Raw genomic sequence first — 26,396 nt, 5'->3', positions numbered from 1 at the left:
GTGCCGGTCCCTCAGCCGGTGCCTGTCCCTCAGCCTGTCCCTCAGTCGGTGCCGGTCCCTCAGCCGGTGCCGGTCCCTCAGCCGGTGCCGGTCCCTCAGCCGGTGCCTGTCCCTCAGCCGGTGCCGGTCCCTCAGCCGGTGCCGGTCCCTCAGCCGGTGCCTGTCCCTCAGCCGGTGCCTGTCCCTCAGCCGGTGCCGGTCCCTCAGCCTGTCCCTCAGCCGGTGCCTGTCCCTCAGCCGGTGCCTGTCCCTCAGCCGGTGCCGGTCCCTCAGCCTGTCCCTCAGCCGGTGCCGGTCCCTCAGCCAGTGCCGGTCCCTCAGCCTGTCCCTCAGCCGGTGCCTGTCCCTCAGCCTGTCCCTCAGCCGGTGCCGGTCCCTCAGCCTGTCCCTCAGCCGGTGCCTGTCCCTCAGCCGGTGCCGGTCCCTCAGCCAGGGGCGGCGGGCCCCTGGTGCGAGAGCAGGAAACCACCGGAGATCTGCACATGTCCTGCTCCTGCAGGACGGGGTCCCCACCCGGGAGGCGGAAGAGCGGGTAGAAGGATGTACCTCCAAGCCGAAATGCTACCACGTGTCCCTAGCCAAGGTCAGCAGGATGAGTAGCAGATGATGAGGCCAGAGGGAATGTCTCATGTGATAAAAAAGGAAGGTTAAAAAAAGCTCATAACCGCTAGTCATCAAATAAAATTTTGGATAGTAGTTCTTGAAAACGTTTCCCTGTGGATATGCCGTCCTACAGCTGGACGTTCATTCAGAATCCCTGCTGAGAATCCTCTGTATGTGGAGAACACTGTCTTCCCCTCCCCAGGCAGAGAGCCAAACTCACTTCTGACAACTGGCAGGAGCTAAGCAGGTCAGGCTTAAAAAGCTGAGGAATAGATGTGTACAAGTCTGAATAATAACCAGATCATTGGGCAGTCAGGGTGCCTTTTGGTGTCTGCTTGGATCACAAATTATCTTTTTGACTAGTTATGTCCTCTGGGGCCAAGTGCCAGGGGAAACCCTGCACAGCAAATGTGGTCAAGCCTGAAATACTGTTTGAAGGATTTCAGATTCAGCTACACCAGGTATTTTACTTAAGTGATCATTGCCTGTTGTCTTGATTGGGATGACATGCTAGGCCAGACCTGGAGTAATAACTCTTGTCCTCAGTGACCAAGTCACCCTGGAAATACAGAGGAAAAACAAGGAAGCAGGCAAAAACTGAGGCAAAACAAAGTGCATTTAACCACATGTATCTTTAAAGCTTCAAGCTTCTTCCTGTGTCTGTTTCCTTAGCTATAGATCCAATCTCCCTTATTGGCTTTCTCAGCTACAAAACTCCTCTCTTGGGACAGGTAGGGGGAAGATAATTGCTGTCTGCTGCCCTCCCCCAGAATCCTGGGGAAGCCTCACTCATCCTATGGTGTGTGACATGGTCTGTGACAGTTTATCAAATGGTACAATCCCCAGCACCCTGCTCCAGAAGGTTTGTCTGCACCTTATCTTGGAGCTCATGCCTTTAGGCTCAGCTCTGTCTGGGTCATCCAGAGCACGGATAGCTGGATACCCAGCTCCCAGTGAGGGTTTTCAGTTAAGCCCAGTGTGTGTTGGTTATGTCCAAGTGCTGGTGTTCAGGTATAAGACCAAAAACCAAGCACAGACTGCTGTTGGTTACCCAGCTACGTGGCCAGCATTCCCACGCAGTTGACACAGAGAAAATAACAGCACAAACCAGCTGCTTAAGAATTTATAGGATGAAGGATTACAGCTGCTTGAACAGACAGAAAGGAGCTAATGTATTTCCTGTGACTACACATCCTGCCTCAGCCCATATCCCTCGGTTAATTACTCCAGGGGGATCAGCCTTTCCTTTGCTGCCTTGCGGTGGCCCCAAGCCAGCAGGGATGGGCAGCGAGCTGGGCTCCTTGAGCCGGGGTCACGGCAATGACCCTTCCTGGAGAGAGCCTACGGGAGAGCACAGCCAGCTCCGCGGCCCAGGCCACGGACACTCGTGTTTGAGCCCGGGGATAGCGGAGGGGACACGTCCCGCCCCGGGCAGGCGGCCGGAGCCCCCACCGCCAGATTGAGATCTCCGCTCTTCTACGAAATACGGCCCCTCGGCCCTTCTTCTCTAGCGAATACGGCTGGCGGCGGCCCGCCCCGCCCGTGACGACAGCGGAGCGCGCTGGGGTTGCGCCGCTACTCGGGACACCTCGGCCCGGCGGGCGGCGCCGCTACACGCAGCGCTACGGGCCATGGCTGCCGAGATTCACTCGCGGCCGCAGAGCCGCCGGCCCGTCCTGCTCAGCAAGGTCGAGGGGCACCAGGACGCCGTGAGCGCCGCGCTCCTCATCCCCAAGGAGGACGGCGTCATCACGGCCGGCGAGGACAGGTGACCCGGGGCCCGCTCCGTGCCGGGCAGGGCCGGGCCGTGGGGCTGGGCTGGGAGCCGCGGAAGCGGGGGCTGCAGAGGGAGATCCGTGTGTGCGCTGTGCCTTTGCCGGGAGGCGCGCAGGGACTCGGTTCCTGCAGCCGTAAGGAGATCCGCGGAGCCGCGGTCCCAGGGAGGAAGATGCCATCAGCTGCGAGGGAGGACTGGCTCGGCCGGGCCGGTGCGGGACGCGGGGCTGTCACTTTCCCACCGGCGGGGAGAAGCCGCTGTGCTCCGTGCGCGCTGTCCTGCCCCTGCGGAGCAGCTGGAAAAGCACAGCTCGCCCTGGGTGTGAATGGGTCCTGCAGAGGTTATGAGCAGAACCAGGAGTGAGGGAGTATGTTTCCCTCGGCCTTCCGCTCTGCTGGCTGAAACACTTGCGGTGTGTCACTGCTTCCCTTGCCTGACGGGAGAGTTGGAGCTGCCCGAGCTGCTCCGGTCGGAACGAGCCCATTCTGATGGCTCGGTGTGCTGGTTCCAAACCTGCTTCCCTGTGGCTGAAGCCGCTCGGGGACTGAATTGGCACATCTGAGGGGAGAGGGGTGATGAGCGGCTGAGCACGGTGCTTTCTGCTTGGAAGGGAAAGTGTCTAGAGTTTAACCCTGGTTCTCGGCGCTGGCTCGCACAGCATGCGAAACGTGTGCCACAAGCTGGCAATGTCGTTAAGCAGCCAGATGAGCTCAGGTGAAAGTGGAAATGAGGAAGCAGGTAGTACAGAGGGTTGTGGTCATGAGAGTGGTGAGGGGTCTACAGTGTATAGCGAGAGATGTAATTTCACCCGTGCTATGTGGAAAGTGATTTTTAAATGTGAAGAGGGGTGGGAGATGCTTCTTAAGAAACTGTGGCTCCGTTTGACAGAACGATGTTAAAGGTACAAAAGTGCATTCTTTAAGGTGTAGCTTGGTGCAGGGCTAATTTTACTGTTATACTATGAAACTTCTAAAATTAAATTTGCATTAATATTTGCATGAATATTTGTTTGGAAAGCTTGACCTTGTGAGAAATAGGAGGGTATGAGTGCTTAGAATCGGCAGAGTAATGGTATTATCTGAATTGGGTTTTCTGCAATTTATTTTTAGGTCAGAAAGTGCAAACAGATGAGCTGTGTGGTTATTTCGTGTCATCCCTTCCTATGGAGATGGCTTTGTGCAGTACATGTTGGATAACAGCTTTTGGATGGGAATGGGCAGCTTCCTTTCCTTCCAGTCACTTAGGTGTGATTGTGTTTGTGTTCAGATTGCTTTGATGGGCTTCCTGAAGGAGAGAAGAGAAAATAGTGATTTTTAAGATTGTGTATCAGAGTTCAGCCTTCACAGAGTTTCATGGTACAGGCTTGCAGAGGCTTGCCTGTGGCAGACAGTGGCAGCGTTTAAACTCAAGGTCTAATGCCGAAGGTTAAGCAGTCTGCATGCTTAGACTGCTGATAAGAGCCAAGGATGGAGCTGCATCTTTATCTGGGCGAGCTCTGATGTCAGATACAGACCTGTGCAAGGAGAGCAGAGGCCACCACCCACCTTCAGTGTAATTTCAAAGTGAGTATGAGGACTCGTGGCTGAATTTGTGGCACCCACCTTTCCGTGAGAAATTACTTAAATCTTTAAACTTTCAGAAACTGTTGCACTCTATTACCTTTAATTTGGGATACCTCCTACAGTACATCAAAGCTTTCACCTACAGTTCAACGTGTTGTCAAACAGTGCTCCCCTGTTTGTTCACTACAAGTGGGGTGTAGGTGTTAATACTGTGAAACTGATTATGCTGCTGGCAAAGTGCAGAGTACAAGGAGCAAAAGAGCTGCTGTGTTGTGTACTAAGAGCAGAGCTGAAGTATTTTTTATTACATCTTAATGCAGCTAAGGCTGTCAAGTATTTCATAATAACCAGTCAGAGGAATGTGTTTACAAGTTGGGTAGTGAGGAAAACATTGGTGCACAAACATTCTCTGTGAATGTTGCATATTATTCTCTTGTTAGAATTACTCATTGTAGTTCTTTCTATTTTAAATTATATTTCCTAGAATGGAAAGTAATGGTTTTATTTTTTCAGAGGATACAAAAAAATTCATAGTAGATCTATGAATGCCAACAAAATTCCATTATTTTTTTTTTAATTTTAAAGATGAAAAAAGAAACAGGAGTACCTGCAGGAGACAAAGAGTTAATTTCCACAATCGGATGTTTCAGCAGGACACTTGCCATCTGTGAAGCTTTCTCAGAACTTATCTAGAAAGGATGATTAACTCTGTGTCCCTGCTGGCATCTTGTCTGACCCTGGCTGCAAGACAATGTTGGGAATTGTTGCAGTGTGTCCCTCAGCAGACAAATAGCTATGGCAAGAGGAGTGTTTCCCAGCTGCAGTTGGGAATGCTCAGAGATGATAAGCTGTGTACAAGACCCTAAAAGCAAGATGAAAGTAATGTATTTACTACATGCTAACAGGAGCTCTGGAGTCACTGGCACATTTCAGTTCTGGTGTTTGGTGACCATTGTAGCTGCTTAAAGTACAGTATTAGCTTTTGTTGTTTTTTTGCTTATGAAACTTAAATATTGGTCAAAACATGTTTTAGTTTTAGCAGAAATTTGATAAAAACTATCAGCTGTGTCTTTGAGCTTCCATTGCACTGCAATTAAACCAGATTCCTAATGTTGTTTTGGGAACAAGGTCGATAACAGTATAAATATTTTTTATTTAGTTAAACTACCAGAAAGAGGCAGAATTCTGTCCTTGCTAGGAAAACAACTGTCAGTGCTTGATTTTGGGTAGGAAAGCAGCTGTTGGTGTTTTGAAGGAGTTAGGAAGATGCAGTGGGAACAGGGCTGGTGTGGCTGTGTAGTAACCTTGCAGCAGTGTTGTTATTGTAACAGGTTTGGATTTGACTGCTGGTCTTTCATCACTTCTCCCTCCCTGGCACCTGTGCTGTTGGTTTTCAGGGAGCAGGAGCACAGGGGCTGTTGGAACACAGCATTGTCTCTGCTCTTAAACCCCAAATTTTTCCTCCAGCACTGCTGAGGAAATGAACTCTGTAAATGAAACAGCAATTGAAAACAATAAAAACTCTTGGAAATTGGTAAAGCCACAGTCAGTGTTGCTTGAAGATGACTTTTGAATGTCTTTCCTTATATTACATTAAAAAATCCTATGTCAAAACTCCTTTGAATTGTGTTTGTATAAATGTCTATGCTGCCCAGCTGAAAGCAGCTTCTGGTTCAATATTGAATGTTAGGGAAGTTTGGAGGTAATTTTTAATCTTTTATTTTTAAAGTATGGCTTCCTCCTGCCACTCTCAGAGACCTGAGTCTAGAATTTAAAAAGTCTATATCTATCTCTGGGTGCTCCTTAATGAATTTCAGCATTTTTACATCCTTACTGACACTGCTGTCAAACAACCCGGTGTCTTTCTAGTAGGGAATGCTTAAGGAGAAATGAGCTGTAGCCAGCTCTTTTCAAGTACTGAGCACAGGATTTGTCATTAAATAAAGACCAAGTTTTGAGGAAACAGCTAAAGGCTCTTAAGGCAGTTGTCCTAACAAAGCAATTGACTGGTTGAAGGAGATAGGTTGAAGGGAGCAGCATTACTGGCGGACTTCTTTTAAGAACTAGTGTTTCACAAATTAATTTGTCCTACCATAAGGAGATGCATCACAAAAATAGGTCTGTAGGAGAGAGAATCAGGGAGAAGTGACATTTTGGCACAGGTCACTCGCTGACTACTGTGAAACGATCCCTTCAAATTTTGCTCAGTCAGAGCTTTATATAATTAGATATAAAGCTGTCTGACAGCTTTTGCAAGCATGAGGCGAGCAGAGTCTAAATCTTACTTAACCAAAATAAGAAGCTTTCAGAAGTTAATTTTGCTAACTCTTGCAGCTATTTGCTTAGACTCTCGACTTCACTGAGGGACTGTACTACTGATGATCAACACAGGAGTTATGCTCCCATTAAATAATTTCATAGAAGAAATGAATCTTAGGTTTCTTTAGTTCAGTATAATTAACCACGATACGGAGAGGAAGCTAAGTCTGCTTTTGAAAAAGCAATGCATGATTTTGATCACCATGATAACTTATCATGTAATTTTTAAAAACAAAAAATAATTACATTACTTTGTCTAGAAGTGAAAGAGTTAAATTAGTAAGGATGGAAGCCACCATCTGAGATGTTCAGAATAGTTTGAGTATGATGGAGCTGCTTTAAAAAGCTTATAAAGGTGTGTAGGTGCTAACCTGTGCTATTAGGTTGACATCATTAGGATGACTTGAAAACACTGTTTTTCCCATATTCCATGTTACCAAGAAGTAACAACTGCTCTTCTGAAGTGGTGACTTACTGACACTAGGCAGGCTGACGATTATTGTAAAGAGGAAGTGATAGCTTCTAAGAAACAGTCTTGATGCAAAATACTTAGTGGACTGTCTAATGTACATACACCCCAAAACTGGTAAAAAAGTAACTTGATTTAAAATCTGAAAATCATTGTTTTGGGGCAGTATATGCTCAGCTGTATTGCTTTCAAGTTTTCAAAAAGTAGTACATTAAGGGTGGGCATTTTCTTCTTTATTTTTGAGTGGTGTTTAAATAAAAGCCTTTAAATGGATAGCAAAATTACTGTTGTATCTTCAGCAGTAAAAGTTCTGAAAAGTTCTGGTTGTGTTGCAAGACACTGGTCCCCTCCCATGCTCTTTTTGTTTAACTCTTTATTGTTGATCCTACATGATGTTTAACTAATCAGTCCCCTAGTATTTTTCTAGAGAATTCTAAATACCAGAACTTTTATTAGCTAATTGCAAACAGAACAGCTCAGTGAAGCCTCTTGACAGTGTTTCCAGGTACATCTATTTACAGATCATTTAGGAATGAGGAAGTTGGATTTAAACAGTAACAAAAAGGCAAACAATGGTTTGGTTTGGAGAGGAAATTTCAAGAGGACTTAAATTAACCCTAACACAATCTTATATGTGTGCTCTTCTTGATGTAGAGTCTCTTTGATGTGTCTGTTGTTTAGTTGACAATAGCTTTCCACTTCCTTGCTGATACTCTTACATCCCTCCACCCAGGATTTGACAGTCATCAGAGTAGTAAAATGCTAAATATTCTCAAGACCACTTACTATTTCCCTCCAAGAGATGATTCTGGAAGACTGCAAACTAAAGCCAATTTTATAAAGAATCGTAGTGTTCTGTCCAAATCATCTTGTCAGCTTTTTGGCTTCCATTTGACTGGCTCATCATCCTGATCATATTTAGGGCAGAGAAGCAGGGGAAACTAACAGCAACTAATGTGGCTTGTCCTTTGCATTTCTAAATGAGGGATTAGAGGCATGGCTTAGAGGAAATAATAATGAGTTAGATATGCTGTCCTCTGGATATTCTTAATATCTGGGGATGGAGATGTCAGTAATGTACTGGTTTAGAAGATGAGGTGCTTCTGTTATTAATATTCTGTATCTGGCTTGCTGAAGGGTGAGTTACACAGAGATGCTGTAAAAATGAAAGGTTTGGACTTCCATGATGAAATAACTTGCAATTTTTTTTTTTTTTTAAATGTATCAGACACTTAATCTGCTATAAACAAACTGTGGTTTGCTTTGCAAAATATAGAAAGTTTCTGCAGTTTGAATTTGGCTTACATAAACCAGAGACAAGAAGGAAGTAAAGGGATGCAATTTGTAGCAATTTCTGAGGTGAGCTGAAAGAGTATTTCCATTTCATACTTACTGAAACTCCATGTGTAAATAGTTTTGAAGAAAACTTTTCCAAATCCAAGGGTGCCTATTCTTAGTGCTAATCTTCTTGTTATGTTAGAGCAGTATTTGAGTGCTGTTATTTCTGTTATGTCGTTCCTTTATTATATTTGAGTAGCACAAAAGCTAAGGGGAGTGGAGTGATCCATAAGTAATGAAGTGGTTCAGATGCAAGGGATGATGCACTTACAGCTGGCTTCTCCCTGCTCTTCCCATGACACAGGACAATCCGAGTATGGCTGAAGAGGGACAGTGGGCAGTACTGGCCCAGCATCTATCACACCATGGCATGTAAGTACAATATGGATGTGGTAAGTGGTGGCCAGGCATAGTATGGGTTTTGTACCTGTGCTGTGTGTATGAATACCTCCTTCTCATTTTCCCAAGGGCTGGATTTCCTCAATGATTTTGATTTTGGGAGCTTTGCAGCAAGTCTAGCTCAGACTTTGATTTAAAACTAGCTGCATGGTGGGTGAGATCTGTGGCAGTGTTGTCAGAACCACATCCTTCACCAGATAAATCATTGTGGATCTGCAGCTGGAGTTGCCTCAGATGATGGCAAATAACTTGTATCCCAATTATGTGAGTTTTCTAATCACTAACTGAAAGTTGAGACATAAGAATATTCTGATTTCCAAGGTGTGCATTTTTCTCTTTCAGATCTCCATTTGGAATCATTTTAGTGATCTCAAGTTCTAAAGTGTAACTAGCTGTTGCTGTTAGCTCAGCTTTCAGCCCGTGTAAAATTCCTCTTGCTAAGTTGCACCTTGTGGCAGGAAATCACGTTTGCATATGATTGCTGTTGGTATATCTTGAGTTACAGTAGTCATGTTCCTGTCCTCAGCTTCACACATGGGAATTGAATTGTCTTTCCAAGGGATGTTAACTATGCAGACTAGTTTCTATCAAACTACTTAAACAGCTTTTGTCCTGAGTGAAAGAACTGACTTTTATTAAAGTCATGTGTATCCTAATACCTCTATTTAAATACTGTAATGTACTTGCTTTTTTGACAGCACCATGTTCTGCCATGGCTTATCATCATGACAGCAGACGGATATTTGTTGGCCAGGATAATGGAGCTATCATGGTAAGTTGCTGTGACTTTTCTTCTGAATGTAGGTTAGAATTGTCCATGTGTTACTGGCAGCTGATAGCCAGTTTTCTTTCCATTCATTTTGGAATGCAGCTACTGGTAAATGGCTGAGCTCCTTGGAAGTTCAGCTGAGATTTATGTGGGAGGACTGCAAAGTAAAGGTTCTTCTGGCTGGATGTGAGCCAGGTAGCCCCAATGAGCCCCATTAGTGCAGCAATGGACCCAAACAATTACACTTTGCCAAGAAGCTTCTTTTGAAGGGAGAGCAGTAAGCTGGGCAGAGTGCCATGGTGGTGCTCTGACAGGGCTTGTGAACTGCAGTTGATTTGCCCCTGGCCAGGAGTATGGATCTGTGTATCCTGCCATGCACACACCTCTAGATTTGCTTGCTGCAGATCTTTTTATGATGTAGAAATTTCAACACTAGCTCTAAAATTATAAGAGGCTGGGTTCATCTCTTGCTGGGAATTCTTTCTTCTCTCTTTCTATACTCTTGCTCTAACTGCTGTCCCTGTCTTGGAGAACATACACTTGGCAGAACAGAAACTGGGTTTTATTCTTCCCCACCTTGATAAAGGAGGGGAATCTTGTGATTCTCAGATGCTTTAATAGTTTCCTTTCTCTATGAAAATAAGGTCAGAATAATAACTGCCCCATAAAGAGACAGGGTACTGCATGAATGTCATAAAGAGTGATTCTACAGATAACTACTATGAATAGCCTACAAAGAACTGCATAGAATTCTAGTGACAACTACTGGAAATTTCAAGTTGAGACTTCTAAAATGTCATTAAGTCTAATGGATCAAATAAAGAGCTCTGTCACTTAAAACTGTCTATTGTGAAATCACAGAAGTGCAAATCCTAAGTACTACAAGGTACAGTTTTGTTTGCTCTTGCTGAGGACAAATGAGATCTTATATCTTCCTATTGTCTCCCTTCAGCAAATTCAGTTCTGAAAGGATGTTCCCCATTGCAAACTCAGTTCACTTAAAACCTTAATTTACAGTTGGTATTTGAGTATACTTTGCTCCAGCCTCAGAAGCTGCTTGTTTTTTTGTGGGATATATTGCTGCTATGCAAATTTTGGTCTGTGAGGCTGCTGCTCTTTTTTGGGTATCGATGTTGCTTTATGACACTGTGGTATCTTCTAACAATTTCACTTTGCTTTTAGGAATTTCATATTTCTGAGGACTTTAATAAGATGAATTTTGTGAAGACCTATCCAGGTAAACTGTTAACCACTATCTACACTAACATTTGTGTAAAGGGAAGGTATCTGCAATGCTTGGGAAACTGGACACAGTCACAGGTGTGATTTAATCAAATCCAGATATGCTTTAACTCTGATTAACCTTAGAGTTGTCACTTAGTTGAAGGATAACTGCCATAAGAAAAATATTGTTAGACAGCTGAGTCCAAGTTGTAGTCATTATCATTAAGTTCACTACATTATTAGTCTGCAAGTGTAATGAGCCAGAACCAGTGAGCTCAGATTTTGCTCTTCAGATGGAGTAGTTGTACTACATGAGTGTTGGTGTAAGAGCTTTCTCTAAAGGTGCATTTTGGTATTTGCAATCTCTGTCCTTATTTCTTGTAATCAATGGGCTTGGTTACTTCTAGCTCAAGGTAAGAGTCCTTACCTTCTCTGTCATCCTAGGAGAGCAACAAGGATGAAAAAGAGCTTATTTTTCCAATATGTGGGAAACAGGGTTTGTGGGATTGTTCTAATATTCATAGAAATACTAATTTCAGCATTTGTCTACACGTCCTTTAGAGAAATACAAAACTCAATTGTTGGTTAAAATCGTAGTATTTATGTGAAAGGCCTGAAGGAAGCTCTTAAAGACTGCAGATTATGTAGCAAAACAAAGTACAGTTTGTCTTGTGACTCCCTGACACCGATAGAAGCAATGTTCTTGCTTGGGAGAAAAAGACCTTGTTCTTAAAGCAACAAAACTTCCCTTTATCCTAAGGGAGATGATTTGACAATTCAGTCAAGGGAAGTACTTAGATCTTGGGGGGCAGGGGAAGCTTCTTTCTAAAGCATGTGTAACTTCTTGCTTAGTGTCAGCATTCTCAACAAAGGTGGGTGGGATTTGGTTACTGTCACAGGAAGCAGTTTGAATGCCATGGACTAGATAACCTAGAGTTATGAATGTGAGCATATCTCTCTGGGGCTAGGAAAAGATGCATTTAATAAAGCAATTCAAGTTTTTAGATGTGTTGCATTACTCTCCAGAAGTCCTGAGCTAACTAGAGGAAGCTAAGAGTTTGCCTGTTCCTTAACCTTGGATATCTGTGCTGAACTCAGCTGCTCTCTCTCTCTGGGAGAAAGGCTTTCATCAGCTGACTGGTGGGTTTAGTTCACTTGAGCTACTCAGAAGGCAAATCCTAAACAGAACTATGGGAACCTTTTCTTTCAGCCTAGATGCAAGTATAATATAGTGGTAAAAGATCTCCCTGGGGCATTGCCTAGATATCGTCTTCAACCTCAGTCTGTCTGAATTATAATGGAAGTACACAACACTTTGATTTTTGGGGAAAAATATGCGGAACCTTTTTTTTCTAACAGCTCACCAGAATCGAGTGTCTGCTATTACTTTCTGCCTGGCATCAGAGTGGCTTATCAGCACAGGTCACGACAAGTGTATCAGCTGGATGTGCACCAGGAGTGGGAGCATGCTGGGGAGACATTACTTCACCTCTTGGGCTTCATGTCTACAGTATCCTTTAAAAAATGATTGCTTCCCTGAAGCTGGAAGAGTACTTTGTTCCTTTACCTCAATTTGTTCCCAACTTTTCATGTATAAAAACTGGAGTAACATCTCTTGCAAGTCTGCTCACTCTTATTCTCATTAGAAGTTTAATACCTTTGTTTCTGTTAGTGGTTATTAGATAGCAGAAGAGACCTTGAGCTGCAGAAATCCCAGTCTGTACTAGTTCCTAATTTTGAGATGTCTGTCTGTAGCATCTTGTGGCAGTGACTGTTATCTATGGCCTGGCCCATAGACTTCTTGGGCAAGTCACTTTGTTCAACAGATGCCAGTGTGCCTTTGAGTCCTTCTAGAGAAGAAAACATCATGAAGACCCTCTAGACTTTTAATTTTTCTGTCTTTGCTAAAGTTAATATTTTCTATCTTTAAGCTACCAGGTACATTGAAACTTTATTCACCAGTACTAATTTTTCTGTGTACAATTTGCTTTCTGTAAACTACGTTTAACTGCAGCATTTGCAGCTTAGTCACTCTGTCTACTCAGGTGTAAGTAAGTACTTCAGGGCATTCTTTTCCCTATGTAAAAGTAACTTGAAAGATAGTTCACATATCAAAGCTTTTGAAAGCAAGTTAAATACTTGAAATTCTGAAACTATTTTTTAGCACTTGTTAATGGTGGCAGTTTAGATGTGGTGGGACAGTAATTGAAGGTATTGGTTGCTGTGTGAGGTTTAATGACAATAATGTTTTAGAAGTAGCGAGATTCAAAAGCTGAAACAGGTCAACATCTCTCAAAAACATGAAGCTCTCTCTAGAGTGGCTGTATGCCTGTATCCTGGTAAGAAGCTGGGAGGAAAGCTCAGTTGCCAGCTGCACGTCTGGCCTTCTGAGGTTTCCTGTCTCTGCAGACCTTGCCTTACTGACTGCAGAACTGCCAGGTTTGTAGTGTTGTACTGACGCTCTTTTTTAGAATCCAGGGGAATTGTGTCCCACAAAACAATTCCATGTGCAGCTCACCTCAGCTGAATGCAGCACAGAGTAGGTTAAAGCTGGTTTGTGTGTTGGAGACCAGCTCACAGCAGTCTGGTGAACAGTCTGAGCCCCACTGAAATCAGTGGCTTCTATAGCTAATGCTATTGCAAATAATGGCACAGTTTATTATTAAAATGGAGAAAAGAATATGACCTTTTATATCAATATAAAAATAAAATTCTACTGAAGAACTTGACATTTGAAAATCCATTGTAATTGATCTGCCTTTGGACTTGTATTTGGAAGAGCCAGCTTGCTGGTGTGCTTGGCCTTGCTATCAGGAAGTATCCTTAGAAGTTGTTTGTTAATGATCCTGTGTGTAAGCTTCTGAAAGACACAGCACAGTGCCTATTCTTTACTGGATTAGTGGGGATAAGTCAAGCCTGAACTTCCAAGATGAAGAAAGGATCACATGTTCAGGGAGTTAGAGGATTTGTTGAAAGCAAATTGTTTATCTCAAGATCCCAAAGGCTTAAGTGATTTTGGAATGTCATCAGATGACAAAGCCTCTGCATTTTCACTTAGGGTGGTGGGCTTTTTGGTAGACTGTCTTTTTAAAGTTAGCCTTTTCTGTTGGATACCAGAGACTACTTTTCTAGCTGCTGCTTTTGGTTTTGTGTGGTTCCAGGAGGACACCTGAGTTTATACACAGCTCTTGGGTTATGTGTTATCAGCTGCATGGATCTTTTGAAGCTCTTGCTTATATTCTCAATAACAAAAGTCTTCTAAAAGCAGCAAATTATCTAGTCCTGTTGGCTTGCCATGCTTTGGTTTCTGGAGTTCACAGTTCCACTGTGGCAAAAGCCAAATATCAGAACTGTTATGAAGTGTAATGCTTTTGCCCAGTGTGCCATCTTGTTAATGGATCCCATGTTAGGATGTGGTGTGGCTTTTATCGCAGTATTAAATGACAGAATCCTTTCTGAAATTAGTTCAGTTTTCATTACCACACTCAAGGACCTGCATTGGTAAAACTGGGAAGGACATTTCTTGTCTGAACAGGACAAGAAATGAGACAATCTCACCTTGGCAGTAGCTAGAACATTGGGAGTGTACTTCCACAGTAAGGTGAACTTGCTATGGATGGTCAGCACCCTTGTATCTTGGTTTTCCTCTCCTGGGGGTATCAATCACTAACACACTAGAAAACAAAAGGGTTTATTGGAGAAGATTACTAGGTAAGACTGAATGCCACCCAGTGAGGTGCTTCTAATGGTTGCAGAGAGCTCTGCACTGCAACAAGTAGCCTGATGAGATTTGGCATCTTTTAGACAAGCATGTTCTGTAAATATCTGCTAGAAATGACATGAAGCCACTTGGCTTGCCTTAACACAGGGCATGGATTATCTCATGGCTTTCTCCAGTGGCTTTCTGAAACTCTTCTCTCTTATTTTCTATACAGTTTGACTTGCACATGTAGGGAAGGGTGATGAGAAGGAAGGAATCAAAAAGGTTTATTACAGTCTCCAACCACTTTAGACGTAATTATGTAAATATTTATCTGGCATATTAAAATGTTATTTTCCAATTTTTTTAGACTCTGTAGCCAACTGTTTCAGTCATGTAAAATACTCTTTAAACAAATGAAGCTTCTCCTTGACTCGTGTTCAGATATGATCATGAAACTCAGCATGCGTTTGTTGGTGATTATTCTGGACAGATCACTCTTCTGAAGCTTGAGCAGAATACCTGTTCAGTTATCACAACCCTCAAAGGGCATGAAGGTAAAGTAACTCTTTGTCTTAAACCCACTTGTCCCAGATATGGTATCTCTTTGTAAGCTGGGGTGAGTTCAGTTGTAAGAGTAAGAGGGGTTCAGTTGCATATCTGCCTCTTAAAGGTAGATACTGGATGAAAAACCAGTCCAAGATAGTGGTCATCATAACCTGTTGAAATCTGTACTTGACTTCCTGTTAAAGAACAAATACATTCTTGCTGAAGGGAAATCTTAGCCTTATAAATACTTACAGGTATTTTTATTATAGATGAAAAATAAAAGTAAACATGTGTTCAGTTAAACACAGGTTATCCACTAGATGGCCACCTGTAAAAGCTTTAGTCTCCTTAACTTTGGAGAAACTGCCTAGTCTAAGGCTCATCCTCTGTAGTACAGCTGAAGTCCTTACATCAAATGAAGAATCAACTAGTCTGTGACATGATACAGAGTCACTGTCTGCTGCAATGAGTAAGGCAAGAAAGCAAATCACAGAATAATGTGTAATTTAATAACATGCTGAGAAAAATAAAAAAGACAATGCTTTTTCCCATGTAGGCAACTTTCAAATCAGCAGACAGTTTGCATGTGGGTCAGGATGAGCTACTGGGTCATGAGTCTCTGACCCACTGGAAAAGGCTGCCTTGTTTAACAGCTGAAAGAATAGAGTAGGCTTTGTTAAAGCTGGGTTGACTCCTGATCTACACATGATTGTCAAATGATACAGCTGGGTTTGAATGCAGGAGGCAAGTTGAGATTTTCTAGTGATAAATGTCTTTTCTGCTTTCAAGGAGAATTTAAAATTGTTTCCATTTAGAGCAAAATAATTCTCTTGGCCCTAAAGACTTCTTTGCCTCTACAATTTTGCACTTGTCTGTGTTCAAATTCGATTTCTTGGTAGATGTTAGTTAGTCTGAAAGCAGTATGTCTGTGTGGCACTTTATTGTAGTGTGTGTTCTATCTCTTGAGTTGTGATGGGTTTCCAAGCACCAACTTCAGCAGTGCTGTTCACACAGCTCATCTATTTCCATATGGGGATGGTGATCTTTAAAACAAGAACTGAGCTAGCATAAAAGATGATTTCAGGGGCAGAAGCAGATTTTTCTTCAACTGGTATAGTACTAGTAGTACTAGTAATTTCATCTTTTTTTTGTTTTTTTTTAAAGCAAATCAGGTTATGTGTAACCTTTTTTCCTCCACCATATTTGTGTAACATTCTCAAGATCTAGTAACTCCAAACTTAAATGGCATTTAATTCTTCTTTGAGTGCAGTTGTGTTTGAGACTTCAAAAGTCTAATTTCATCTTGTTTGCTTTCTAGCTCTTGCTAAGTGTGACTTCATAAGCAAGCAGTGTTTGCTTTGCAGTTTAAATGGTTTTAGAGTTTGTTTTCAGCTTCCAGAATTCACCATGTGTAACAGCCTGCTTGCTCTGTGTAATGCTGAGATAATACCCAAAGTTGGTGCCTTTTTGGTGCACATGCTATTCCCAAATGGGTCAGTCTGAAAACAGAACAGCCCTAAAGGAGGCAAAAAAAATAATCTTTCTTCAGAGCATTGAAAATAACTGGGCTTTAATTACCATTCATCATCTTGGTTTCAGACTAACAAGGCTTTTGATGACAACTGAGCAATGGAAGGATTCTTTAAAGGGCAGAACCTCTTCAAAGGAATAAAATGTCCCAACTTCACAACTATAGGTGGCACGAGTAATAAAATTACTCCTTTAGTCCCCTGGCTGCCTTACCATGGGTATGGATTTAGTTTAAGTCTGCTACTGTCAGATGACTTATTTTTTTTTCTATCCCTAATTCATAGTCACACTGGGCCTTCTGAAATCTAGTTTTGTAATTTAGTGAGTAGTGGCAGATTTGCTAATAGCAGTGAAGTTGTCACTTTATTTCTTTGTGTCGGTTTCTTTCCAACTATTGTGATGTTGTAAATGGGTATGTGAGGGAGTTGCTTTACCTGAGAACACTGTGAGCTGTGCTGCAACTACTGACCAAGCACTTCACTCTGTTGTAGATACTGGTTTCTGTCTGGCAAGTGTTAGCACTTCTGTCTTCCAAAGCTCACATAGCAGCCTGGCAACTCTTAAAATCACCTACCTAAATACAAGGGGCAGAACTCAGACTTTCTAGCTTATGCTATATTTGTCTTCTTAGGGACATCTCTTCTATTGTCCAGTACTCCCTGCCTCTCTGTCAGGACTGCACTTTGCTGTTGGATGTTTCCTTTGCTGTGAGGCTTTCAATATGTTACTGGAGTGAGGCAGTACCCCTCAGGTTTAATGCTCCAGGAGGGCATCACTGTGTTGGGGAGCCAGTCCCTTACATCTAACTGCAGAATGTTCTTTCCTAGGGAGTATTACTTCCCTGTGGTGGGATCCTGTCCAACGGCTGCTCTTCTCAGGTGCCTCTGACCACAGCATAATCATGTGGGATATTGGTGGAAGGAAGGGGCGAACGCTGCTGCTCCAGGGACATCAGTATGTATTGGAGTCTTATTTTTCATACATGTCCTGTAATGAACACACAGCCCCAGGAAGACTGAATAGCATGGCAAGATACTTGAATCATTGTGAATAATGGAGAAAATTACTCTGTGCAGAGCCCTGAGTACTTTGAAGGGGAAGAAGGATAATCAGTACTTGGAAAGCCTTACTGATAAATCTTTTTTCTTGTTCATGTTTAATACGTTCTTACCATGGTTTAAAAGTAACACAGAATTAGTTTTAGAAAGAGGTGGGTAAAAATTCTAAATCATCTGGTTTAGCCTATATGTAAAAGTTGCATGTGTCTGTATTGTAAATACTGCACTGAGTTACCCGTGAGAGGAGGGCTAGGACCTTTATATATAAGCAAAGCTTCAGTATGTTCCTGTTCTATGTGTCTTTCTATCAGTGAGGTGATAACTGATTGGCTAAATTACAGGGGTAGTATCTCAACTTCAGAAAGTGTCATGTCTCCCCTCTTCTGAAGTTGAGGTAGTTGTTTGTAACAATCAGCTCTTAATTTTTAGAGACCCAACACTAGCTGCCATTTTTAAATGTAGGGCTCTAATTCAGTTGGCAGATATATTCTACTTAGAAATGCACTGATAGTAGAGATTTTGTTTATATTTAAAGATATTTGTATAGTGTGTTCTCTTGTCTAATTCCATAGATGCCTCCATGCACCTTTGATCAAGACTGATAGCCTTAGCTCTAGAACTCATTTCATCTTGAGGATTTAATTTTATGGGTAAAGAATTAATAGTAGAATCTTGGCTGCAAAAAAATAACTGAAGGCAGTGACTGCAGGACTTAATACTGCTGTTACTGCTGCATCATGAGTCCTGGTGAAGACTTGTAGCAGTTAGGTTCTCTTCATACTGAATTGGAAAGTAAGTCCTTCTGAGAAGCAGAATGACTTTTTAATTCAATTTAGATGTTGCAAAGCAGTTTGATACTACTCAGATTCTTTGTTTAATTTCTTAGGGCAGACTTTTGTTTTGCCATGACTTTCTTTAGGTTTAAATTGTCTTATTGGTGAATGCATACTTTGCTTTGCAACTACAACCTAATTTACAGTGATTTGTTACCAAAAGTGGAGCCCCTCTCTGTTGCTTAGTTGCATCTTGAAACAATCATTTCTCTTTATTTTTCCAGTTGTCTCTGTTTTGACAAGTTGCCAACACAGAAGAGTATTTGTACACGCACTCTGAGCCAGCTGACACTCAATTCACCATCAGGGCTTCCTGCCAACAAATGTTAACCTGGAACTGTAGCTCTGGTATTCTGGCCAGGCCTGTAAGAATACTCTCAGCAACATCCTGATGCTAGGGTAGTGCTCAGGTGACAGCATCTGTTCACTCATCCTCAAAGCTCTACTTAGTGGACTTAGCAAACTGGAAATCAGTTTTGGACTTCGTCAGTAGCTTTATTTACAAGGATAAGTCAGGGTTTGCTGGGAAACCAAGCTTTGTTTAAATACCTGTGGGTAAATAGAGTGTGCTTTGTTCGCAGTGACAAGGTGCAGGCTATCTGCTACATCCAGTTGACAAGGCAGCTGGTGTCTTGTTCAGCTGATGGGGGAATTGCTGTTTGGAACATGGATATCAGCCGAGAAGAGGTAAGCTCATATCATAGGTCAAAGATTTTTTTTTTTTTTTCCCCTTTTCAGAGACTACCATGACTTTACTTAGTTCTGCAGGTTGCTTTCCTCATGTTGTCTGACACTTTAAAGCTGAATGATATTATTGAAACCTGTCCTAGTGGCTGTCCATGCTGCATTGTAGTAAATGGGTTCCCAGGACAGGAAAGTGCAAGGGATGCTTGGGACTGCTTAGAGTTTTATCTCAAAGAGACAGCAGGTTCACTGGAATGGCTGTGGCCTTTGCTTCTGGAACAATCTAAAGTAGTCAAACTCTTGCGGTAAAGAAACCAATGGATTATGCTTCAATAGTCTTGAAATAAGTTCTCAAGAGAGAGGCAGATTTCAGAAGTGAGATGCATTTCAGAAGGCAGAGGTTTAGCCCCCAGGAAACTTTTTTTTTTTAAAGATCTCAGTGTACAGCAGTTGACCCAACTGTACACTTTCTTTCTGCATCAGTTCATGTCCATGGTGGTGCAACTGAGAGTGCTCTTGTTTTCTTACTGTCAGCAATGTGAATGAATTGAAAAGAAAAAATGCTTTGTTGTTTCAGCTTTCCTCCTGTCAAAACTCAGGGAGACTTCCCCTCATGAGATGTATAAAGTTGTATAGAATATACATGTTTAAATTCAAGTCTATGTACTAAAAATCTTGTTCCTCTCTTTATGTCTCTTACAGGCATGTTCAGTTAAAGTATTTGAGAGAGCTGAAATGTGTAAAAGCTCTGTTTTGATTTGTCCTAGTCCATTTATGGCAGGAAAAGTGTGTGGGTGGGAGAAGGGATGCTTAACGAAGACGTGGGCAGGATGGAAAATGCAGATGAATTCCTAATTATTTCAAACTGCAATCCCATGAAAGTAGAAAAGATAATTACTCACACATTTTACTTCTGGACACCCCCTTTCTTAGAGGGGATTGCTGCCTCATGGCTTCTACAGTTTGGACTACACTGGTCCTTAAAAGCCATCTAGACAACCAGAGCAGCAGTCTTTGAATGCCTGCAGTGGGTTTGGTAACTTAGATGTTTGAATGAGTTTTCTTACTAAGGCAGTATCACAACATATTCCTGTAGGCTTAAAAAGTGTAGGAGGTGTGTAGGTAACCAATAACTGTATTCTTGAGTTGGGGTTTTTGTCCTAAACTTTCTTTGTACTATGCTCTAGTTTATTGTTGTAGTGTCCAGAACTGAACCATGGCATCTTTCCAAGTAAGACTTTACTTTGGATTCTTAAACTTCCTGTATATGAGGGAAAACAATTCTGATTGGTTACATCTCCTGTTCTTTTGTAGGCTCCTCAATGGCTAGAAAGTGATTCCTGTCAGAAGTGTGAGCAACCTTTCTTCTGGAACATAAAGCAAATGTGGGATACAAAGACGATAGGGCTGAGACAGGTGAGATGGCTGGTTTCAGTGCTTAGCTGTACTTCAGCACCTAAACAAAATGTAAACAGAAGACCACTAAAGCTGGTAGATCTTTTCAACTCTCAGTATTTTCACTTCTTTGAAGTGAGGTATATTGAGACATTACAACTTCTAGGCACTGCTAAGACATTTCCAGATTCTGTGAAAGTATTGCATCAAACTTCTGTCACAGGTCAAAGCAGGCTGTGCTAGGAGTGCTCTGTAGGATTTCTCTGAATGTTCCCATACTTTGGAACTATGGACAGCTAATCCTCATGTGTTGTGTAAAATGGCAAACAGTGCCCCATAACTGAGCGTGTAGATGCTCATTCCAGTGAAGCACTAATGGCCCAGTTCTTACTGCACCAGAATGTGAAAGCTTTCCAGATAGTTTTCTTTAAGAAGGAACTGGATAGGCACCAAGACAATCACCTGTTTCTGGCTTCCTTAGACTGTTTTTACTGGGTTGCTTGTTCAACCCTCTTTTTTCCCTTCTCTCAGAAAGAGCTTGTAGAAGAAGAGGATATACACAGAGAGTATGAAGATAAATCCATTAATGATCCAAATGACTGTTCAGAACTCCAGAGACTTTGGTTGGAGAAACAGGGAATTTCCTAACAGGTTGCTTTCTAACAGGTCACAAAACAGAAGCTTTGTTGATTTTGTTGTGCAGTGGACACTTGGTACCATGGTCAAGTGACATAGTATAGTGACTTATTTCTTTTCTTCTTCCTCCATGAAGCACCATTGCAGAAAATGTGGGCAAGCAGTGTGTGGCAAGTGTAGCACCAAACGGTCGAGCTACCCAATCATGGGATTTGAATTCCAGGTCCGTGTCTGTGATTCCTGTTTTGAGTCGATCAAGGATGAAGAGTGAGTATTAAAGAGTAATAAGCTGTACTAACACTGCTGATGTACAGAAATCCTAAACCAGGACGTCTTGGGCTTGCTCCACTTCCACACACAATGCTACAGAACTCACTGAGCTGACTCTCTGCTATTAGGCCTTGGGGACTGAAAGCACTGTGGTGGCAGGGATTCTCCATCTGCCTCTGCAACTACATTTGGATCAGATGTGGAATTACAACATTTTTATCATTTTTAGTTCCTCTTTTCCAGGAGCCCAGATCTAGACTTGAAATATATTTATCTCAACATTTCAGTTTAGTTAAAAGCTATTGATTGCACTTAACATTGCTAAGTGGGTGCCAGACAATGCATTACAGCTGCCAGGATGTATATGCCTTAGTTCATGTACACTTTCTAAAAACTTTGGGGATATTCTTCAGAGCTCAACATTATTTCCCCATGCAAGCAAACCAGGTTAAACACCATTTGCTGCCTCATTAAACTTGTCTTAGAAATGGAGGAACCCCTTTTCTCTTGATATAAACAGTGTAATCAGATGTGAAAATTTTGGGAGTGTTTGGGGTTTTTTGTTATATTGTTGGGTTTTTAATTGTTGGGGCTTTTTGTTTGCTTGGGGTTGGGCTTTTTTGAAAAGTGGAATGCTGTGCCCTACTTGGCTTCTATAGCCAGCAGGGGAAAAATGTAACTGAGCTTGACTTTGCTAACTGGGAGTAGAAGCATTTTCTAATTCAGTGTCCCACTTCTGCTCTAGTATTATTAACAGTCATGCTGCAGAAGGCCAAGAAATGTCACACCTGTACAATTCCACAACCAGTGTCTTAGCATGACTTGCTGATTTAATTCCCTTTAATATGGTACTGCAGCTCTTGGAATTGATTTATTAGTACTTGAGAAACTTAATTTTGTTTTAAGTTTATTTTGCACTGCTATAATCATCTGATGGCTGGCTTTCATTTCAATTTCAATTGTTCTTGTGCAGCCGTACTTCCTTGGCAACCTTTCATGAAGGAAAACACAACATTTCACACATGTCCATGGACATCTCCAGAGGGCTAATGGTGACTTGTGGGAGTGACCGGATTGTGAAGGTATTACTGCATCTCTTCCCTGCTATCTAAGAGATATTTAATAGAGAGTTCATTTTGTATATTCTTTCTTCCTTTCTGACCATTACTGCTATAAGCTATCTATTGTGGGAAGACAGAATTGTATTTGCTAGGCTGTCCTTCTGCAGCAGAATGAGGAAGTGACTTGTAACTCCACTGTAGGAGTGCAGCTGTTGGATCTGTTACTGGTGTGTCTCTGAACAAACTCAGCAGGCATGGGCCGCAGGAGAATCTGCCAGCAGCCTTAAAGACACAGAGCTGAGGAAATGTGCAGGTTCCATTGCTCTGAGCTCCATGGCTTGGAGCATGGCCACTGAAAGCCCTTGCTATGAGATGGTGGCATGGAGCTCAGACTGATAGGGAATCTTGCTGTGCCTGAGCTCTACATTCACCATGTGTGTCACAACTGAGACTGTGCCATCCTGTCCTTGTTTTGCTCTTAGCATGTTTGTCACAAACTGCATAGCACTTCTTAAAACAGACCTACACAGAAGTGCATGAAGATTCTTGAGCCCCAAATTTGGCTTTTGGCTTGTAAGGCTGGTGTAACGCTTCATGAGATTTTTCTCAAGCATAGATTAAAAAGGATGTTACCTTGTGTCCAAGGATGTCTTTATGTTTGCTTCTATGCCTCTTGCAGAAAGACCTGTGGATCTGACACTAATGCTGGGTAATTCTCCACAATTCTCTTGCAGATCTGGGACATGACGCCAGTAGTTGGATGCAGCCTTGCCACTGGCTTCTCTTCCCGCTGATCTGCTCCGTGGCAGGTTTATGCACCTTATGTACAGCAATATGCACCGAACGAATGGAATCCTCCTCAGAATATTACTGCAAACACTGGTTGCTTGATTCTCCTCCTGCTGCTGTTCCAGGATGGACAGTCACCCTTGTAGAGCACAGCTTTTCTGTTGGGCTCCCCGGGAATCTCCGTGGTGCTGAAGTGCGGTTCCGCAGCCTCTCGGACTGACATAAATGGTTTATCTGCAATATGACACCTGGATGGAAGGACCTCTTGTCTCTCAGTTTACATATGTAGTGTTAACAATGTGCTATCTCTGCTGATATATCTTGTACAGATACCTTGTAGCTAAAACATTACCAGAGTAAAATGAGTGTAGTAAATTCAGTTTGTGCAAAATAACTTATTCTCTCTTCCAAAAAGCAGTTCTGTTGAAATGTTTTTGAGCAGTCACTGTCTAAATTGCCTCCAAAAGATATGTTGGTTATTCCTATGGAAGGAGGAGATAGTTTAAAGTGGAAGGTAGCTTCTCTCAGATGAGATAGTAAGAGAATCTTCGATCACACAAGATCCTTGATTGGCTTTCTTGTAGTGTTTGTCTTCAAGTTCAGTTGTTAGTGAAATCACTTTTGTGGTACAACTGTTCTGTGTCGGTAGCTGGTGAGTCTGCAAACAATCCTGGGCTTTTTATGTAGTGTTTTAGCATAGCTGATAAACTTCTGTAGTTACGAAGAAGTGCAGCCCACCTACTCTAAAAACTGGCCACAGGTAGGAGCCATGTACTTTGACAACTGTAATGTTGTTGGAATGGAAACCTAAACAAATCTGCCTTGTTACAAGGAACAGTTGAGAAAAAATGGCCAGCTAGATTTTAGAGATGGAAAGGCTAATGTTCTTTAATGTTCGGGAACCTGTCTCTGCTAAAGTACAGCATAAATTCAAATATTGTCTTGATGTTGCTTAAAACAGGTAAATACTGAGCAATAATTACTGAGGTACAGAACAGCTGCTTTTTCCCCTGCACCTAGGAGTGTCAATCCTGAGATATCTATATTGATCCTTTCCTGTTTCAAAGCTGAGAAGTATGAAAAAGAGCTGTGAGGCTTTTATGACTGTGCAGTTGGCACATAAAGAAAATAACTAGTGAGAGATACTGTCAGTAAACTGGTTTGTCAGTTGAGTGTCTTTTCTACATTTGAATACTGTAAAGGAGAATTTCTTTTGTAACTTTGGAAGCTAAGGTGATATGTCACAGAGTTTAAGCTTGGAGCTGTTAAGATCTACCTGAAAACAGATGTACTATGTGTAAGGACAAAAAAGGGTAGTTCAGCTGGCCTGGAATAGGTGATGTTACACAATTATCAAAGGTAATACGCTCTTTCTGGCACAAGAGTTGAGGGTTAGGCTGTCTTTGCTTACAGCAACAATCAAGTTGGTGCTATGAGTATTAGTGAATTCAAGCCCTAGGTGTGTAACTTGACACTAATAATCTACATTGGACCATGCTGTAGGCTGAAATAGGTTAAGATCATCAGTACATCATGATTCACAAGCCAAAAATCTGATCATCTCCAAAGGGCATTAGAATCCAGAATATGATAGTTACTGTTACTTTTTCTGCTTTTCCATGGGCCTTCTCTTGAAGTTTCGTGAAGAGCTTTTAATTTGCTAGCCTTATTGGGCCACTGAAGAATAAACAAAACCGTCTTTTGTGGGGATCCCAAAACTTGTCTTGCCTTCAATCCAAGATTTAGACTTGCCACACTGATTTGATTCAACTCTGGCTACATGCTGTATAGCTTAGGGTTTTTGGGAAGGCTTATTTTTGAGCTGTTGAGAGAATATCAGCTTGCAGTAGATGAGAAATTTCAGCTTTATGCTCTGAAGGCCTTCAGCCTTCTAAACTGGGAAGGAATGTGTTGCAGGGATGAATAAGCTCTGATAATTCTCTGCATTCACTTTCAGACTTCATTCTATCTGGTTCTGGAAGAGAACAGAAGCTTTCTTCCTCATGACATGTAAGGCAGAACATGAATTACAGTGCTAGAATTGTTTAATATGCCACTGTAATAGGTTAGGAGGATCTAGGGTGTGAGTTAAGCTGAGAGATTGATGTAGATGTGCAATGGGTACCATATTTTTCAACCTAGACATTCTGAAACCTATACCCATGATGCTGAAATGTGATTCCTTTGCAGTTAGCACTCCAGAACTCAGCTTTTTTAGTTCTGATTACTCAATGTGCCCCTGCTCAGCATGCAGCTCCCCCCTCCCTTCCCTGTGAATACCTCCTCTGCTTCTTTACATTATGTTTTTGCCACTAGATAATATATTCTCTACTGCCTAAGGAATCTATTTTCTATAACTGATATACTTAAAGATAGTGTTGGTTCAGATATAATGACAGTTATGGCCACTAAACCATTAGTCTTTTAAGTATACTCTTGTTATTGAATGAGTAATGCTCACAAACCACTAAAGAGAGGGTAGTTTTGTTTATAAACAACTATTCTGAAGGCACACACTCTCTCATGAAACTGATCATACTTCAACTATGTCAGCTCAAGTGTGCAATTACTGAGAAGCCTTGATTTGAAGCATTACAGATCTTGCTTGTGTAACCTCTTCCACTGGGGCAGGGAAGGGGAGCAAAGGGTACTAATATGTGCTAATACTTTCCTAGTTGTATTTCTGTACCCTGCATAGTTAAGAGAATCTAGATAAATATGTCCTTTGCTCCTCCTTGTCTGTTTTTTAAACTTTGATTACATGTACAATAAAATATTTCTTGATATTCACGTAGTCTATTTCGATGATCCATCTTTTTTTTTCCATCCTGTGAAAGCACAATCTGCATTTTGTGCTCTGGCTCTTCCTTTACATGCCCCATGTACAAATTGTAGGTTCCTGGGAGAGCTTGTTGGGTGTGTTGTATTGGAACCGAATGAGCTGCAGCAGGTCAAAGGCCCACAATGAACCTGTGAGCAACTGCTGTGTGATCCCAGTTAGGGATGTGTAACCCTATCCTGTGTTCTGCTTGCCAGCTCATACAGACATCTTCTCTGGTTCATCTGGCTCCCCTTCAGAGCTCTGCAAAGGTTCTTATCTACAGGATCCTTTCTGAAATGCCTTGAGCCTGTCTGAGGTGCCAAAGAAATGCTAATTCTGCCTGATGGGGTGAGCACAGCCTACAATATAATATATACAGAGGACACAAACTGCAGCCACACAAGGTGGTTGCACTTGTTTCATGATACCTTCTTACAGAGAAAGGATGGAGATAAGCTGGAAAGCATCCTTATCCCTCACACTTGCTCACAGCCTTCACAGGCTGTGCTTTGTAACACTTGGAATGTCTGAACGTTGGTTGATGAATATGTTGTATAGCTTACTGTTTCCTTGGGGTATTTGGGAGCCAGAGAGGGAATCTGGAAGAGTT

General features: G+C 42.1%; 1 protein-coding gene across 2 annotated transcripts; it reads left to right on the top strand.

The window, feature by feature from the left end:
- The first annotated feature begins 411 nt into the window (after nt 1–411).
- WDFY1 (WD repeat and FYVE domain containing 1) lies at nt 412–25,756 on the top strand. Of its 2 annotated transcripts, none has more exons than XM_086843729.1 (12): nt 412–2,371; nt 8,373–8,440; nt 9,166–9,239; nt 10,419–10,473; nt 11,820–11,970; nt 14,605–14,717; nt 17,067–17,193; nt 18,712–18,817; nt 20,129–20,230; nt 20,982–21,112; nt 22,089–22,197; nt 22,911–25,756. In XM_086843729.1, the coding sequence occupies exons 1-12, from the start codon at nt 2,235–2,237 to the stop codon at nt 22,968–22,970; spliced, it is 1,233 nt and encodes a 410-aa protein (XP_086699855.1). In that variant the 5' UTR covers nt 412–2,234; the 3' UTR covers nt 22,971–25,756. The 2 variants fall into 2 exon arrangements, with proteins under 2 accessions (XP_086699855.1, XP_086699856.1); XM_086843730.1 differs by having other exon boundaries at nt 1,941–3,942.
- The last annotated feature ends 640 nt before the right edge of the window (nt 25,757–26,396 follow it).

This window comes from Cyanistes caeruleus, chromosome 10 (assembly GCF_971803275.1).
Source record: "Cyanistes caeruleus chromosome 10, bCyaCae1.hap1.1, whole genome shotgun sequence".
Classification (NCBI taxonomy): domain Eukaryota; kingdom Metazoa; phylum Chordata; class Aves; order Passeriformes; family Paridae; genus Cyanistes; species Cyanistes caeruleus.
The sequence above is the reverse complement of the archived record's forward strand: the minus strand, read 5'-3'. Positions and strand labels throughout refer to the sequence as shown.

What these genes read in the sequence shown, in the direction of transcription:
- WDFY1 (XM_086843729.1), top strand. Translation starts at nt 2,235, where the DNA reads ATGGCTGCCGAGATTCACTCGCGGCCGCAGAGCCGCCGGCCCGTCCTG. An exon ending in CATCTATCACACCATGGCAT is followed by an intron (nt 8,441 to 9,165) that starts GTAAGTACAATA and finishes CTTTTTTGACAG; the next exon opens with CACCATGTTCTGCCATGGCT. An exon ending in AGACGATAGGGCTGAGACAG is followed by an intron (nt 20,231 to 20,981) that starts GTGAGATGGCTG and finishes TCCTCCATGAAG; the next exon opens with CACCATTGCAGAAAATGTGG.